Below are 18,532 nucleotides of genomic sequence, written 5' to 3' on the forward strand. Positions count from 1 at the left end.
GAGGGGGAGAGGGAGAGGGGGAGAGGGAGAGGGGGAGAGGGAGAGGAGAGGGAGAGGAGAGGGAGAGGAGAGGGAGAGGAGAGGAGAGGGAGAGGAGAGGGAGAGGAGAGGAGAGGGAGAGGAGAGGGAGAGGAGAGGGAGAGGAGAGGGAGAGGAGAGGGAGAGGAGAGGGAGAGGAGAGGGAGAGGAGAGGGAGAGGAGAGGGAGAGGAGAGGGAGAGGAGAGGGAGAGGAGAGGGAGAGGAGAGGGAGAGGAGAGGGAGAGGAGAGGGAGAGGAGAGGGAGAGGAGAGGGAGAGGAGAGGGAGAGGAGAGGGAGAGGAGAGGGAGAGGAGAGGGAGAGGAGAGGGAGAGGAGAGGGAGAGGAGAGGGAGAGGAGAGGGAGAGGAGAGGGAGAGGAGAGGGAGAGGAGAGGGAGAGGAGAGGGAGAGGAGAGGGAGAGGAGAGGGAGAGGAGAGGGAGAGGAGAGGGAGAGGAGAGGGAGAGGAGAGGGAGAGGAGAGGGAGAGGAGAGGGAGAGGAGAGGGAGAGGAGAGGGAGAGGAGAGGGAGAGGAGAGGGAGAGGAGAGGGAGAGGAGAGGGAGAGGAGAGGGAGAGGAGAGGAGAGGGAGAGGATATGTATAATCCAATTCCCATACGTATTCAGCAATTGTGATGCAACTGCCGGATTTGTTAATATAGTAAATTAGCAAAAAAATTTTAATGCAGCCATGTCAAAATGTTGGACTGGTTATGCAACTGGAATTACTTATATCTAGTTGCAGATTTCAGATATTTTTTGTGCATAGTACCAAGAAGCCATACCATGAAAAACTACCACAATTGATTGTGATTTTTGTTTCTTGAGCTTTAGGCCGTGGTCCAAAGCATATTTCCATGGCTATCATTTCATCTTCTGGTGGTGGAGATCTCATCACAAGCTATACAGACTCAAATAGCAGTAGCAACTTTAAAAAAACTCAGCAAGCAAAGCTGTTTATACATATCCATGCAATAGTCAGCTGGTGACATCACCATATCCAAGATCATAGAATTTAATGATGCTTTACAGAGCTTATGGTGGAGAAGAATTATTGCTGTTTGCTTAATTTAGTGTTAATGTCCACAACTTGCAAATTTTAATCCTCTTCCTTTTCTGTTGAAGTTATTTATATGCTTTTAGCTATCTGTAGCCTGTCTGTACATCCAAACATAATAGTAATGACTGGCTCTAGATAAAAAGGAACAAATTTGGTGTTTCCCAATGCCAGTGCATGTTCTGCTACTGCCTATTTATCTGTGTTCCCCAGACAACTGCTCTTGTGTCCTTTTTGTAATTCCTATGTAAACTTGAATGCATATGTAGGATTTTTATATACAGATATTCTGCTATGTTCAAATCTTCATGCACCTTTCTTGTTGGTTTAACATATTACAGTTAGACCAAAGTGACTTTTGCAGTCCGTCTTAAGTCACACACTTTTTTTATTTCTTGGTATGGCTCCTATTTACAAGATGAAAGAGAAAAGCAAAACTTTTTTTTTACTGAAACATATATCATAATCCTTTATCTCTTCATTTATTTAAGGCGTTCTAATATTCATCAAATATTTACAGTATAATTTTGGAAACTGGAAGGCTAAGAGGCAGTAGAAAGGTTGGAAATGCAATACATAAGAATTTATTTCAAAATAAATGTACAAAACCAGTTCATCAAAAATTATGTAACTATTTTCACTGAACAAAATTTGCCTTTATATGATATTGTTTGAAACAGTCAGGAAGACAACCTTACTTTACACTCTTCACACCACTATCTGGTCTCCCTTTTAACTCACTTGCCAGTACTGTGTGCACCTTTCTCAGAACAAACGACACACTACCTTGAACCATACTTCTTGCTTGTTGTCAGTGGTACATGAGTGGGGAAAGGCATTGCAGTTAGCCTGTTTGATGTGGAGCACTGCTGTTTATTTTCGACAAAATCTCAAACAACTTTCTCGAGAATTTGTTTTCCCGGCTTCACAATACATGTAAACAAATGGGTTCTTTTGTGTGAGAGAGGCCTTGTATCTTGTAGCCACATTAAGAATTGAGTATACACATGATTAACAAATGAAAAAGTACTTTCTACCACCATTTCATTGTTCTTTGCTGAAAATAATAATATGTCACCAACTGATTTCATTTTTCTTATAATCAAGTATGAGATCAGGCTTCAGCTTTTCTTCCACTCCAAATTTTGGTTTTTTGTTAGTGACATTACTTGTTATGCTATGTTTTTGTAGACAAGGCAAACACATCCCTAGTGTCTTTCCAGTGAATTGCTAACATGGGATTTCTTTTTAATACCATTTCAGTTCTTCTCAGTTTATTTTGTTTGAATTCCTGTGGCAGGCCTGTTATTCCTCATAACTGTGCCAACAGCACATGTGCCCTAATCAAATAATCTTTCAAATAACCTTATACTTGTATAAAACCAGTCCTTGTATAATGTGTCGCTCAAACAAATGACTACTGAATGCACACTATTATCTTTTTACCCTGCACCAGTATACTACACAGTTCAAAACATTGCTTGTTGCAGAATTACTAGGACTGAAAAGCTTTATAGCATATATATTATTTAGGAACAAAGGAGATGACTCACCGAAAGGCACAGGCACTCTGTTGATGACGGGAGGGGGGGGGGGGGGGGTATGGAGCCTGGCTTCCTAAATGAATTGTAATTTTCAAGCAGATCTTGCCATACATTTTTAGAGTACATCTGTTTGGCTTTTTCTTTATATGCACTCTGAACCGAATTCATCCACTAAAAGGACGCAAACTTACATGAACTGTTCAACTCTCAGGGAAAACAATTGTTCTTGTTTTTTTTAATACAAAGTTTTTGTGTAAAAGATAATGGTTTGGTTGCTCCCCGTGTATGTAATTGTCACTGTTATCCACAAAGAAGCACTAAACAAATTGATCTAAATCAGTCTCTCTTGACAATTTTCCCAGGTAAAGATGAATCTAACATTAGCTCGTTCCTCCAATAGTCTGTGATATTTTGTTTTGTGTACAAGGCACACTGAATAAGCACAGCAGAAAACTGATACATCTAATGCAGCTTCACAGCAGGCCAACTGGGCCAAAGCAACCTGTGGGTTATTTTATTTTGTCTTCACAATTTAGAAATACTCAATGGCACATATCAGTTTGTTTCAGTTTCATGTTTTTTATTTATTTATTTTTCTTTTTATGACGTTCTCGTCAAGAAACACACCCTAACAATCAAATTAGGCACTTTCAGTGTCCTAAGGTGCTAAAACATTACTTGCACCTTCAAAGAAAAGTAATTGGGGTCGAACATTGTCATTTACCCAAATCACATTCTTCTAATTCATCTGATAGCTCATTTCCATTTCAGGACGCTCATCGTTACCTTCAAAATACATGATGTGAATCAGTAAAGCTACAGTAAATATAACTATGATCCTTATTCACAATGGATGATATTTATATTTACTGTGTTTCTGAAACACCATCGTCAATTTCAAAATCATCGTCATCAATTTCTAATCCAAATTCTTTGAGCTAACTCAAAATTTCTTTTTCAGTCAAACTGTGCCCCATTTCACAACAAACCTTTCTGGTAAAGACAATTTTGTAACCACACAGCAATAGCAAAAGCACAGGAACTGTTCACACCTATAATGTGTTTTCAAGTCACCTACCACTTTGTGGAAGCAGGCATAGGCAGTTACCATCTCTTAAAAGTACTACAAGAACGGACAAATGATGTCAAGTCATCACTGCTCGGAAATAAAGCACTGCATTGTGATGTAACAATGTGGGAAGTCACACTTGGAGACTCCATTGTGCCAGTTGTTACAGAAATCACAACACACACAGTTTCTACGGGCAGCGACCAGAACGTTCAAAGATTCTTTTAGCCCACTCCATCAATGTTTTGAATGCTTCTCTTTGCTGCCTGGGATGGTGACTAATTTCCAGGAAGATACCTATCTGTGCAAGTAAAATTTCTGTACACTTTGTGCCCAGAAGGTCAGTCAGGTTTCCTAAGTACCTCTACATCCAAAAATGAGACTGAAGCTTCTTTCTTTTTATCCATAGTGAACTTCATATTAGAATTGGTGTCATTTAGGAAATTTAGAAATTCTGAGATTTTTTCTACATGAGGGCATATAGTGAAAGTACCATGAACAGATGAAAGTTAAAATGACAGTTTCATCTACAGTGTCCGAAGGAATGCCTTCCCGAATTTTTCCTTATCATTGTACAACTTTAACTTCAGAACTCTTCCCTACCACAAGCTCCATCACACACGTATGATATTTTGCAATGTAGTGCAACAGTCCAGTGATTTCACAAGCTAACCAGTGCATGTCTATATACAAACAGTTTGGCTTGCTGCGCTTGTTTGAAATCACTAGTGCTGATTCTTTATAGTCTCTGATGATGTCTGCAGCATTAGAAGAGCAAAGAAAAATATGCCTTGGACGAAGAGCTAACATACAAAAAATAAAAAAAACTTAGCAATGACACCTGCAAAGAATGATTAAATGCCTTTATGAGGAAAACATGTCAAGAAATGTTAAACTTCTGGATGGCATACGAAGAAGAGATCTTTTACTCAGTTCTCTCACCTTTTCATTACAATGTACACACACCTTGACAACACTGAATTTTCTGAGAATGAGAATTTCATCAGCTGTGCATCAGATCTATGATCGTACACAGGCAAAGCTACTCCAAATGCATTTAGCACATGCAACATGATCTGGCTGCTGTGAACTGTAAGTTGATGCAGCTACACATTTTCCTCAATAATAAGTTGCATCATGATATTTTGGAAAAAGACTGATACTGGAGTATGTTAGTGAAGGTCAACAACAGCTGTCGGACACCCCTACATACAGAATGTGCCATCAAGATCCCATCTCATTGATTCAAACTGACCAGCGGTCCCTCCCTGAAACCCAGGCCCCTCACAAGGACTAACACCTCAATCCATAGAACTTCACACCCCACCCAAACCACGCACTCCACCTTTTACCTCCTTCCTAACATCCACAAACATCCAGGCCGTCCTATAGTTGCTGGCTTCATAGCTCCCACTGAATGTATATCTGCCTAAGTTGATCGACACCTGCAACCCATAGTACAACTCCCCTTCTACATCAAGGACACCAACCATTTCCTAGATTGTCTGAAGTCCTTACCCATCTCACTCCCACCACACACCTTGTTTGTCACCACTGATGCCACTTCCCCCTACACCAAGATCCCCCACATATGTGGTCTGTCTGCTGGTGAACACTTCCTCACTCAGCAACGACCTGATCCCAAACGTATAACATCCTTCCTCCTCACATTTATCAACTTTATACTTACCAACAACTACTTCACCTTGAGGGGCAGACATACAAGCAGATCTGGGGTACGACCATGGGAACCAGGATGGCTCCCTCCTCTGCTGACCTTTTCATGTGGTCACTTGAAAGGCACTTTCCTGGGACCCATAGGTCTTCAGCCCCTGGTTTGGTTTAGGTACATTGACGATCTCTTTCCCATATGTACTTGTTAAAATTCCTGGAATCTCTGAACACCTTCTCCCAATTAAATTTCACACAGTCCTATTCCAAATCCCATGCCACTTTCCTGGATGTTGATCTCGTCCTCATTAAAGACTCTTTACAGCAATACACCACTGTTCTTACCTCAGCCTTCACTGCACATAATTAACCACCAGCCTAGTTAAAAAGCAAATTTCACATCCAATCCTGGTACTGCTAATCCCTCCAAAAAACAACTTCAGAGCACACCACTGGTGACTCAGTATTATCCTGGTCTGGAATAAGTTAATCAGCTACTTTCACTGGGGGCTTGACTTCCAAAAATCGTGCCCTGAAATGAGATCCATTCTGTCTGAAATTCTACCCACCACACCTAGAATAGTTTTCCACTGGCCTCCCAATCTCCACAATATTCTTGTCAGACCCTATGCTCCTTCTCCACCCATCTCCTCACCCTATGGCTCCTACCCCTGTGACTGTCCCCACTGCAAGACTTGCCATATGCACCCTCCTACCACCATCTGTAGCAACCCTGTAACTGGCAAAATATATACTATCACTGGGAGAGCCACCTGTCAAATGACAACGTCAAATACCAGCTGTTATGTAAACACTGTTCGGGCTTCTACATCGGCATGACTACCACCAAATTGTCAATTTGGATTAATGGACATACACAGAGGGTGTATACTGACTACTTGCAATATCCTGTTACAAAGATGCTCTACAACATGACAATCGTGATCTTGGACCTGTTTCACCAAATATGCCAACTGGATTCTTCCCCCAGACACCAGTTTCTCAGAACTAGCACTACAGCATGTCCTCGGTTCTCACCACCCACCTGGCCTTAATTTATGTTAATTTCTTCCATCTCAGAATTTCTTCACAGTAACTATTTTCTTCGCTCCATTTTAGTTTTCTACATCTTTCATTGTCTTACCCATCTATTTTTCACCGCCCACTCTCATCTCTGTTATGTACAATGGACTTAGCTTTTTCACTCTTATTAACTCGTACACAATATATAAGCAGTAATCTGTCTCCACGTTATCCTGTCTTCCACCTTTAAACTCTCAAGTTTTCAAATCTCATCTTATGCAGTCCTCAACAATTAATCTTGCTTTCTCATCCCATGTGGTAAGTCTCCCCTGACCCACAGTTCTGGCGACTTTCCCGAAATCTACCAATTTTCCTAGACCTCCGCAGTTCTTTTCCTTCATCCCTCTTCATCCCCCTTCAACCCTTCTGCTCGAAGAAGGAGCCACTTAGCCCCATAGCTTGCCAATTACAACCATCTTGTGTGTGTGTTCTGCTGCCACTTGGTGAGTAGATTCTTTTATTTATCCAATTAAATTATTTTGAAACTAAAAGATTTGTATTTTCCCAATTAAAAAGAGCCAACTAAAAGGAGATTTTACTTCCCAATTGTACAAATCTGATAGATTTCATTATCAGAGTGCTAAGAAGATAGTTTTTAACCAAGAAGAAAGATGCACAAGTATTTGAAAACTGTAAACACCTACCACTTTCTATGCTAGATATTTATAAAATTCCTTACACATACAGTCAAGTGCACACAGGAACTACAAAAAGAGGCTTTAAGATCAGGCTTAAGGAATAAGAACAAATGTTGCCAGGGAAACACAGATAAATCGGCAGTATCACAACATGCAGTGACATCAGGGAACAAGCAAATTCATTTCTCCGATAGTATGGTTTTCTATACATCCAATAATTACTGTTATGCTAGAATGTACAGAGGGGCCATAGAAACCCAAATGCACAAACATAACTTTAGAGAAAAAGATGAGGATAGAAGTTAGACAAGTTCTGGCACTTACATGTGAAATAAGGTAAACAGTACCAATTCTTCCCCATCACAACCACCCTAACATATATTAGCACACCTGCAATATCTTACAGAGCAGTCTAGTGATGTCATGAACTAACTGTTGTGTGAATACATACAAACAGTTCGGCTTGCTGAGTGTTTAAATTTGCTATTGCTGTCTGCGTCTTTTATAGTCTCTCATGTCGTCTCCGGCATTGTACGGCAAAATGTTAGGGAGGGAAATATTCCTTGGATAGGCGAATGTCCATAAAACAAACAACCACAATGGACAAAATTATCAAATGTGAGAGCCTGTGTAGTATGATAAACAAAATCAAAGTTAACAATTTAAACAACTGATGACAATCTGTGATCATTTTGTAACAGGATCATCAGCAATTGAAGACATTTGGATGCCATCAATAAGCAACAAACTTTAATCTCCACAAGAAATATGACCATTCTTAAGCAATATATCATGGTAATGATAGTGAAGTTCTTATCTGTTATGACTTAAATTCCTGCAAGGATGTGGATGAATAAATAAATAAATAGATAAAAAAAAGACAATACCGTATCAATAACCAAATCCAGTCGATGAGGTGCAGTGATAGGAGGCTGCTTGTAAGATTCTGGCAGCACTAGTGTTCCTGGCTTCAAGTCTCGGATGAGTTTGTTTGCTTGTGTAAAGTTTAGACTAGTGTCAATTGGACAATGCACGGCTTTCATAGCCAATGGCTGAAATGGAGCAAGCGCCTCAAGATACGGATAATCAGGCTCTGAAAAAGAAAAACTATGTTAAAAGAGGAGGAGAACCATATTATGATAGTCAATAGTATCATGACCACTGCAATTTTTTTAAAAAAATCTGTTAGACACACAATACAGGTACATGGTTTATCTTGTGAATGTCTGTAGCAGTAAACTAAACAACAACTGATAAGATACTGACTCTCAACATGGTCAGAAGGTCCACTTTATTTATCACACCTCGAATATTTAGAACCTTAACAACCAACATTTGAGATATGCTATCAATACGATACATATAATTATACTTATTCCATACAGCCTTGTGCACTCTTCATGAAAACTCAAGTGTGTTCAAGCATGAGTCCCAAAATTAAATATTTCACTGATGGACTGCACATGCCAGGTGTATCAATACTTGCAAGGGACATAACAAAACTTGTGAAATTCCTAAATGAAGACATAAAATGAGACTTAAATCACTCAGAAAATCCAAGAAGAAAATACAGCATCATTTGTCTCAAGACAACAAAACAAGGAAGTTGGATGTATTGTCCAAACTACCAGCCAGAGCTACAAAGATTTATTGGGACTATAATAAACTCTGAAAAAAAGAGCACCTTGATGGCCATGAAAATGGGAATAAATCCCGAGCACGTATGAACACAAAATGGGCTCTATAACAAGTTCCTCAAAGGTAGAGGCACAGATTGAATATGAACTACTGGATAAACCAGATGCAGTGAGATGTGCCAAATGGTTGGAAATGTGGCAATTTCCTGCCATGATTCCCCTGTAGCAGCAGACAACAGGTTGCGTGGACTGGAAACCAGCCCCACAATACCCTCACTGGTCACTTCCGCTGGAGGGAGAACTTAGCTGGCCATGCTTCCAGGATGCTAGGCACATTGAACCATCATTCAACCAATCTCTTGTTCCGCTCCAATGAGGCAACATCCCCGGTCATGCTTTGGTATCTTGCCCACACAACACCACTTGACCCGCTTTGCCATCTACATCTATGTGATTACTCTGCCACTCACAATAAAGTGCCTGGTAGAAAGTTCAATGAACCACCTCCAAGCTGTCTCTCTACTGTTCCACTCGGAGACAGCGCAACAGAAAAATGAACACTTAAATTTTTCTGTGCGAGCCCTGATTTCTCTTATGTTATCGTGATGATCATTTCTCCCAATATAGGTGAGTGCCAACAGAATATTTTTGCAATCGGAGGAGAAAACTGGTGATTGACATTTCATAAGAAGATCCCTTCGCAATGGAAACAGCCTTTTTTTTAATGATTGCCACTCCAATTCATGTATCAGGTCTGTGGTACTGTCTCCTCTATTTCACGATAATGCAATGTGAGCTGGCCTTCTTTGAACTTTTTTGATGTCATCCATTAGTCTTATCTAATGAGGATCCCACACCGCACAGCAGAACTCCATTATAGGACGGCCAAGTGTGGTGCAAGCAGTCTCTTTAGTAGACCTGTTGCACCTTCTAAGTGTTCTGCCAATGAATCACAGTCATTGGTTTGCTCTACCACAACATTATCTATGTGATTGTTCCAATTTAGGGTATTTGTAATTGTAATCCCTAAGTGGGATTGACGGAGGACATCGAGAGGGTGCAAAGATGGGCAGCTCGTTTTGTATTATCGCGTTATAGGGGAGAGAGTGTGGCAGATATGATACACGAGTTGGGATGGAAGTCATTACAGCATAGACGTTTTTCGTCGCGGCGAGAGCTTTTTACGAAATTTCAGTCACCAACTTTCTCTTCCGAATGCGAAAATATTTTGTTGAGCCCAACCTACATAGGAAGGAATGATCATCAAAATAAAATAAGAGAAATCAGAGCTCGAACAGAAAGGTTTAGGTGTTTGTTTTTCCCGCTCGCTGTTCGGGAGTGGAATAGTAGAGAGATAGTATGATTGTGGTTCGATGAACCCTCTGCCAAGCACTTAAATGTGAATTGCAGAGTAGTCATGTAGATGTAGATGTACTTCGTTGCATTTACAGTCTTCAGATTAGTGTGTCTTATCACATAATCAAAATTTAGCACATCTGTTTTAGTACTCATATGAATAACTTCTCACTTTTCTTTATTCACGGTCAACTGCAACTTTTTGCACCATACAGATATCTTATCTAATTCATCTAAGACGGCTGCTCAGATTGTCTTCTATGTCATTAATATGGATCAGGAACAATAGAGGGCCTGTAACACTTCACTGGGGAATGCCAGATATTACTTCTGTTGTACTCTATGACTTTCCATCTATTACTACAAACTGTGATCTTTCTGACAGGAAAGCACGAATCCAGTCACACAACTTAGGCAATATTCCAGAGGTGCACAGCTTAGTTAGAAGACGTTCGTGAGGAACAGTGTAGAAAGCCTCCTGGAAATCTAAAAATATGGAATCAATGATGTCCCCAGTCGACAGCACTCATTACTTCATGAGTATAAAGAGCTAGTTGTATTTCACAAGAATGATATTTTCTGAATCCGTGCAGTCTATGTGTCAATAAATCATTTTCTTTGAGGTAATCCATAATGTTGAAACAATATATGTTATAAAACCCAACTGCAAATCAATGTTAGTGATATGGGCCTGTAATTGAGTGGATTACTCCTACTTCCCCTTTTTGGGTATTGGTGTGACTTGAGCAATTTTTCAGTCTTTAGGTATGGATCTTCCTGTGAGTGAGCAATCTTATATAATTGCTAAATATGAAGCTACTGTATCACCATACTCTGAAAGGAACCTGACTAGTATACAATCTGGACAAGAGGCCTTGTCTTTATAAAGTGATTTAAGATGCTTTGCTACACCAAGGATATGTACTTCTATGTTTCTCATCTTGGCAGTTTTTCTTGATTGGAATTCAGGAATATTTACTTCGTCTTATTCGGTGAAGGAGTTTTTGAAAACAGTGTTTAATAATTCTGCTTTAGTGGCACTGTCATCAGTGACTTCACCATTGTTATCACGCAGTGAAGGCATCGATTGCGTCTTACCACTGGTGTGCTTTACCTATGACCAGAATCTCTCTGGGTTTACTGCCAGATTCCGAGACAGAGTTTCATTGTGGAAATTATTAAAAGCATCTCACATTGAAGCATGCGCTATATTTCCAACTTCTACAAAACTTTGCCACTCTTGGGAATTTGGCATGCTTTTCTCGTTGCTTCTGCAACAACGATCTGACCTGTTTTGTGTACCATGGGGGATCAGTAACATCACTTATTAATTTATGTGGTATATATCTCTCAATTGCCGTCGGGACTATCTCTTTGAAATCATTCCACATCTTTTCTACGCTTACATAATCAAATAGGATGGAATGGAAACTCTCTCTTAAAAAGGTGTAAATAGCATTTTTATCAGTTATTTTTTAACAGATATACTTTGCATTTCTTTTTGATGGTTGCAGGTATTACGGTGTTCAGCCTAGCAGCAACTGCCTCGTGGTCACTAATCCCTGCATTTGTCACGATACTCCCTATTTGTCCCGGATTATTTGTTGCTAAGAGGTCAAGCATGCTTTCACAACCATTTACACTTTAGAGTGGGCTCATGAACTAATAATTCAAAATAATTTTCTGAGAAAGCATTCAGTACAATTTTGGATGATGTTTTATGCCTGCCACAGGCTTTAAACATATAATTTTTCCAGCATTTCAAGGGTAAATTGAAGTCGCCACAGACTATAATTGTATGAGTGGGGTACCTATTTGAAATGAGACTCAAGTTCTCTTTGAACTGTTCAGGAACTACATCATCTGAGTCGGGGGGTGGGGTCGGTAAAACAACCAATTAATAGTTTAGTCTGACTGAAGTACAACCTCCACGAGTACTATTAAGCAGGAGCTATCTACTTCAATTTCACTACAAGGCAAACTACTTCTGACAGCAATAAATACTCCACCACCAACTGTATTTAATCTATCCTTTCTGAACACTGGTAGATCGTTTGAAAAAAAATTTTGACTGAACTTATTTCCGGCTTTAGCCAGCTTTCTGTACCTGTATATATTTGAGCTTCAGTGCTTTCTATTAGGGCTTGGAGCTCTGGTTTTATCCCAACACAGCTATGACAATTTAAAACTACAATACAGATCGTTTCTACAACTACCTTACCTACCTGCCCCTTTTAGACTGACGCCCTTTCTGTGGTTTCCTGAGGCTGTCTAACCTAAAAAAACTGCCCAGTCCCTTCCACACAGCCACCACTACACGTGTAGCCGCTTCCTGTGTGTAACGGACTCCTGACCTATTAAGCAGAACCTAGAAACCCACTATCCGATGGCGCAAGTCAAAGAATCTGCAGCCTATGCGGTCACAGAACCACCTGACCCTCTGATTCACACCCTCCATTCAGCTCTGCACCGAAGGACCACAGTTGGTTCTATCAGTGATGCTGTAGATGGTGAGCTCTGCCTTAATCTCATAAGCAAGACTGCCAGCCTTTACCATATCCGCAAGCCGCCTGAAACCAGAGAGAATCTCCTCCGATCCAAAGCAAAACACTTCATTGGTACTGACATGAGCCACCACCTGCAGTTGCTGCACCCTGTACTCTTCATGGCGGCCAGAAGCACCCCTTCCCATATGCAGAATGACTCCCCCCGGTATGCATATGCAGTGCACACTGGCTTCCTTCCCTCCTTGGCAGCCATCTTCGTAAGGGGCCCAATTATGTGACTAATATTGGAGCTCCCAACTACCAGAAAATCCATCCTCTGTGAATGCCCAGACCTTGCAGACTGAGAAGCTTCCTCTGGAACGGGGTGGACGACTGCAAACAGCTTAGAGACTTTGTCAGCCACAGATAGCGGCCAAAACCTGTTCGTCAAACGAACCAGGGAGGTCCTATGATTGGCCCCTTGGAAAGTCTTTCACTGCCTACCAGACTTTGGAATGATCTCCCAGCTGACCACGGGTGTGAGGTCAATCTCAGTGTGGGCAGTAACCGGGGCGGCCACAGCTGTGGACCGACTGGGGGACAGGTGGGACGCGCTCGATGTCCTTCCCATCCCTGTGTCCGACAAGCTCATTTGTCATTAGGTGATGCAATGGTCTTGGCTGATAAACTATTCGAAACCCTGAACGCCTTCCCTGCTGTGGCTAGTGTGGAACTCTGGCAACCACACCCCGGCTCCAGCCGGTTATGCACCCAGCCCTCCCATCCCACCTTAACCCATGACATGCACAATGTCACTCACACCACCTGCCACTAATGAGCCTCCCTCCATCCAGTCTGCAAGCCCCCAACATCTACCAGATTCTGGCTCGCCTGAGCTCCGAGATGCCAGCACTTACACCAGCTTTGCTCATCTACACCACACACATCAGCCACCAGGTGCTGACCACCTTCACACATGCTAGTCCAACCCAGGAGAAAACAGGTGCCAGTGGAGGTGGTAAGCTCCTATGGTCATTAGTCCCCCGCCACTGTAGGAACGGTTCGGACAAAACCCTTCACAACAAAAACCATCGCAAACTAGGCACAGGTTGCTAGTACCAACAGAGGTTAGGCCATAACATGACCAACTGCAGACCAACCTGCTCCTAATCCCTGATGCCCAGCAGTCACTAGCAGCAGACACACCTGATTGCTATGCCACTTCACAGCACCTACCTGTACAGGACTTGAATGACACTAATCCCCCTACCACCACCTCTGTCACTGGTTGCAACTTATCCATAAATACCTAAATACCCCGCAAAATACTCCTAAATCCCCCCCCCCCCCCCTGCCTCCCTTCCTCAGCGCTGCTGCCACAACTCTGCTATCACTACTTACTGGGTGCATTCCTGTTCACTCAACCTAGGTTTCCAGTGCAAACTCCCGCAGCCCTTCACGGCCGCGAACATTACTGTCTCCATTCTGGCCACCGAGTTCCTTGGTCATTACAGCCTACTGGTCAATGTAGCAAAGTGCTGTTTAGTTGATGGCACCTCTGGCAAGACCGTCCACTGCAGTTCCCACCCTGCCACATGCTTCGCCATGAAAAAGCTGCTCAGCTCCTTGCACAATTCCGCTTCCTCATCGATCCATTCAACCCCCCTGAGAATATTCAGAATGACAATGTGCATTACACAGCCACTACCCCTGGTCCCCCATTTTTCTGCCGTGCCCCCTCTCCTCCTCACCTCCAGCATACTTCACCCTTCTAAAGCCCCTTGGGTTTCAGCTCTCCATCTTGCCCTCAAGGAGGATGGTTCCAAGCGCCCTTGCAGCAATTACTGTAAACTAAACGCCCACATCATCCCTGACCACTATCCGGTCCCGCTCCTCCACACCTACAACGATGCCATCTCAGGAGCTACTATCTCCAATAAGGCAGATTGCTCCAAATATTGCACACAAATCCCAGTCAACTCAGAGGACATTGAGAAAACAGCCACAATCACATCTTTTGGCCTGTTCAAGAGTGTGTTCATGACATTTGGCCTCAGCAATGTCAAATAAACAAGGCAGTGATTTTTGCACAACAGAGTGTTTTGTCTACCTAGATGACATACTCATCTACTCCAGAGCCCCTACTGAGTGTCAACAGCTATGTAAAAGCTTTCCCCACCTACAGAAAGCTGGAGTGATCTTCAGCTTGGCAAAATTCATTTTTTGGGTGAGTAAGGTCAAATTCCTCTGACACTTAGTCTCTGCCACAGGCTCCCGTCCCCTTCCCGAGACAGACTTTCCATGCCCTACCACTTTCAAAGGCCTTAGGCATTTCACTGGCATGGTCAACTTTTCCATCATCATCTTAACAATGCTGCTGCGACCTAAGAGTTCCTTACTACAGCACTCCGTGGGGATAAAAACAATGGGAACACGCTGGTCCCTTGGCCCCTGGCCATGATCGGGAGCTTCAAAAATACAAAATGGACACAGCAATGCGGTCCTTCTTGCCCACCCCCATCCCACACTCCACTCGCAATAGTGGCGGACAAGAGCCAGATGGCTATTGGAACTGTCCTAAAACAATACGGGGACAACATCTGACAACCACTCGCCTTCTTTCGTCTGAGCTCGATGATACACAACATCGCTGGGGTGCATATTGACCATAGCTGCTTGCAGTACACGAAGCTGTCCCTTATTTCAGACCTTCAGTTGAGGGACCGGTCTTTACGATCTTCACAGAACAGTGCCCCCTCACCTCTGGTTTTTGCAGAAAAGACAGACTAGAGCTCACCTCAACAGCTTAGGCTGCAGGAGTACATCGAACAATTATAACCAAGGTTCAGCATGTTGCCAGCATCAACAACATTGTGGCAGATTGTCTTAGCCGCTCCTGGGCCACCACCCAACCCTGATACTACAATGCCCTGGACGCTGCTCAAGAGGGCAACCCAGACCTTGACCACGCCCTTTGTAATGTTGACTGTGGCCTCAACCTCCAGTTAAGATCCATATGCAGCTCTAACTGTAAGATCTGGTTTAACATCCTCTGGATCCTTTAAAACCTGACAGCTTCAATGGTGGCCCACACTCCTTCCTCCCTTCTGCCTTCTGAAAACTGGCATTTGACCACATCCATGGCCTCGTACATTTTAAGCATCCGCACTTCCGCCACCTTCACAAAACAATGTTTCATCTAGGTAGGCATCCAAATGGGCACGGTCCCATGTTCCGTGTCAGCGCGCTGATGTCGGTTGGCACCTTCACTCCCTTGGGGCCACCTTTACCCCCACACAACACTGGTTCACGCACATTCACCTCAACATTGTCAGCCCACTACCCTCCTCCAACAGGTATGATACCTGCTGACAATTATTGGCAGATTTACTCGCTGGCCGGAGGCCACAACTATCCCAAACATTTCAGCCAAAACTGTGGCACCAGCCTTTGTTCGGTCCTGGGTATCATGCTTTGGTTGCCCATGCAACATCACTATGGATCATGGGCACCAGTTCACTGTGCCCTCTTCCGATCTATGGCAGCCAACTGTGGCTCCAATTTCTACCATACCGCCAGCTACCTTGCTGCAGCTAATGGCATGATGGAGCGGTTCCACTGCACACTTAGAGACACTCACATGTTATTCTTCTGAATGGTCTTCTGCCCTACCCCTGATACTTCTAGGCCTGGAGAACAGACAAAACTGATCTGGGAACTTCAGCTGCTGAGCTGGTACATGGGCAGCCACTCGTCATTCCTGGTGATTTTTTTTGGTATTGACCGTGCTCCCTCCTGACAGCACCATCGCAGGTTTCATGCTGCAGCTCCAGGGCTACATGGCCCAACTGCGACAAACACCTCTGCAACGGCACAGTGTGCACCATACCTTCATCCACTGTGATCTCGCAGCATGCACACCAGACTCCACTTTGCCCTCAGTATTCAGGCATGCACCTGTTGTTGGGACACAGGGACAAGAAAGACATTCTCCATTCATCTGAATGGAGTTGCGACAATGTCTCCATAGTTAGGCTCAAGCCAATCTATGTCCTAAAGCCCCCTCCAGCCAATGACCACAGCACCATCAAGGTAGAGTTGCCCCAATGTACCTCCTCATGCAGCCACAGCATCATCAACAATGCACCAGATACGACATAGGCCTATACTGTCCCCTCTGGTGTCCCTGACGTGCCACCAGCTGTCGCCACCCTGACAGTGTCCGATACACCATCAGCCAATGCTGACTCTGGTCCACTTCCAGCCAACTACATGAGTCACAATCCTCTCAGTGCCTGGGACTCTGATGTCACCACTGCACTACCCTTCTCACAGCCTCCAGTCGACAGACAGTGCCTCATCGCCACAGGCTCCCGCCAAGCTCAATAGTGTCGTCACCACCGCTGCTAGTACCTGCACCACTGAAGCAGCGACGCTACTTCACATGCTCCTAACGCTGCATGCAGGGGCTGCCCATGACCCTCCTTTCATCGGAAACCACAGCACGAGCACAGCAGCAACAACCCTTACAGCCACTCAGCAAGCATCATCAATCAGCTTCAAACACCTCTCTGCGCAGCTGATACCGCTGTTTTTCTCTTGAAAGGGAGGGGGGAGAGACTGTGTGGTGACTCCTTCCCTCACCTCCATCTGTAGCAGCAGATGACGGGCTGCTTAGACCGGCAACCAGCTCTACAATACCCTTGCTGGTCACTTCCGCCAGAGGGAGAACTTAAATAGCCATGCTTTCCAGAAGCTAGGCACACCAAACCATCGCTTGACCAGTCTCTTGTTCTGCTCCAAAAAGGCAACATCCCTGGCCATGTTCTCAGCAGCTCGCCCATACCATGCCATGTGGCCCACGTTGTTGTGCGGCATATTTTGCCGAGGTATACGCGATATGCAGAATTCTTATCCTGTGCTCGTTATTGTCATCCTGTTGCCATCCATTTAATAAGAGTGCTACCATGTTTTTTCCAAGCTGCCTTCCTGAGCTGCATCTTCATGAAGTGATTCTACTGATCACATGAGTACAAAGCCCTGATGCCAGATGGCTGGTTCATCATCCCAGTATCAGCAATTGGATACTACACACAGTGTAATGCATATAGTGCAGTGAAGTGCAGTCCATGCCAGGACTACCAGGCTGATTTATTACTATTCTGTGCCTGGCCATGTTGACACCCCTTTGGCACCAAGTGCACGACTGAAGCAGGTTTTTTCACACCACCAGGTGAAGCTGAACAAAGGTTGTAAGCCATCAATCGTCCAATCAAAAACAAAAGAAGAAGAATGACCTATAGATTTACTACAAAGCCAGAGGGGGGAAAAACTGGCCTCAGCTAGTAAATAAGCAGCCATGAAGAGTTGGTTCAAGTCGATAAAAAATTATTCAGTCTCCCAAATGACAATATGAGCAAGTAGATGGGTAGCAAAATGTTGCATTTCACTACTATATAACAGGGTGCCATTTGTAAATCATAATCAGTAAGCTTCATAATTATTATAATAATACATTAAGTTGATTGTTATGAGCGTGGTAGTTGATATACGACATGAATATTGCCATAAGTGGGTCATATACTGCAAAGCAAGTTTCAGCTGTGATGACTTCCTGTCTGTATGCAGCAGTGTTCTGTTAACTTCACAAGAATTCATATCCCTTATGTTCACTGTTCACTTTACAGTCGTAATTACTCCTGTGAACACCTCTTAATCCTCAGTTCTCAACAAACTACCCCATTTCTTTTCTGTTTCACCAGTCAACCTCCTGCTCTTCCTTCTCGCCGATTTCATCTCCCTTTAATGGACGCGAATTTTAAAAACTTGAAATTTATTTAAAGTTTGTATGCTGATGTCTACCATGATTATATTTGTTTGTTCAGTAAGTACTGTCTTCTCATCAATTTGTTCGCATCCTGAACTTTTCATGGATGGAACAGAAGTCTTGTAGAAGATTAGTGTGTATCCAATCC

At 43.2% G+C, this 18,532-nt stretch overlaps 1 protein-coding gene across 1 annotated transcript in view; it reads right to left on the minus strand.

Annotated features, from left to right (window-relative positions):
* The window catches only part of LOC126351252 (integrator complex subunit 9), a 98,548-nt gene that overhangs the window by 43,624 nt on the left and 36,392 nt on the right, over positions 1 to 18,532 (minus strand). The window contains exon 10 of the mRNA XM_050002587.1: positions 7,966 to 8,171. Within this exon, the coding sequence (XP_049858544.1) occupies positions 7,966 to 8,171 (206 nt within the window). The remainder of the gene's footprint in view (positions 1 to 7,965; positions 8,172 to 18,532) is intronic.

The sequence above is a fragment of the Schistocerca gregaria genome, chromosome 1 (genome assembly GCF_023897955.1).
Source record: "Schistocerca gregaria isolate iqSchGreg1 chromosome 1, iqSchGreg1.2, whole genome shotgun sequence".
Lineage (NCBI taxonomy): Eukaryota > Metazoa > Arthropoda > Insecta > Orthoptera > Acrididae > Schistocerca > Schistocerca gregaria.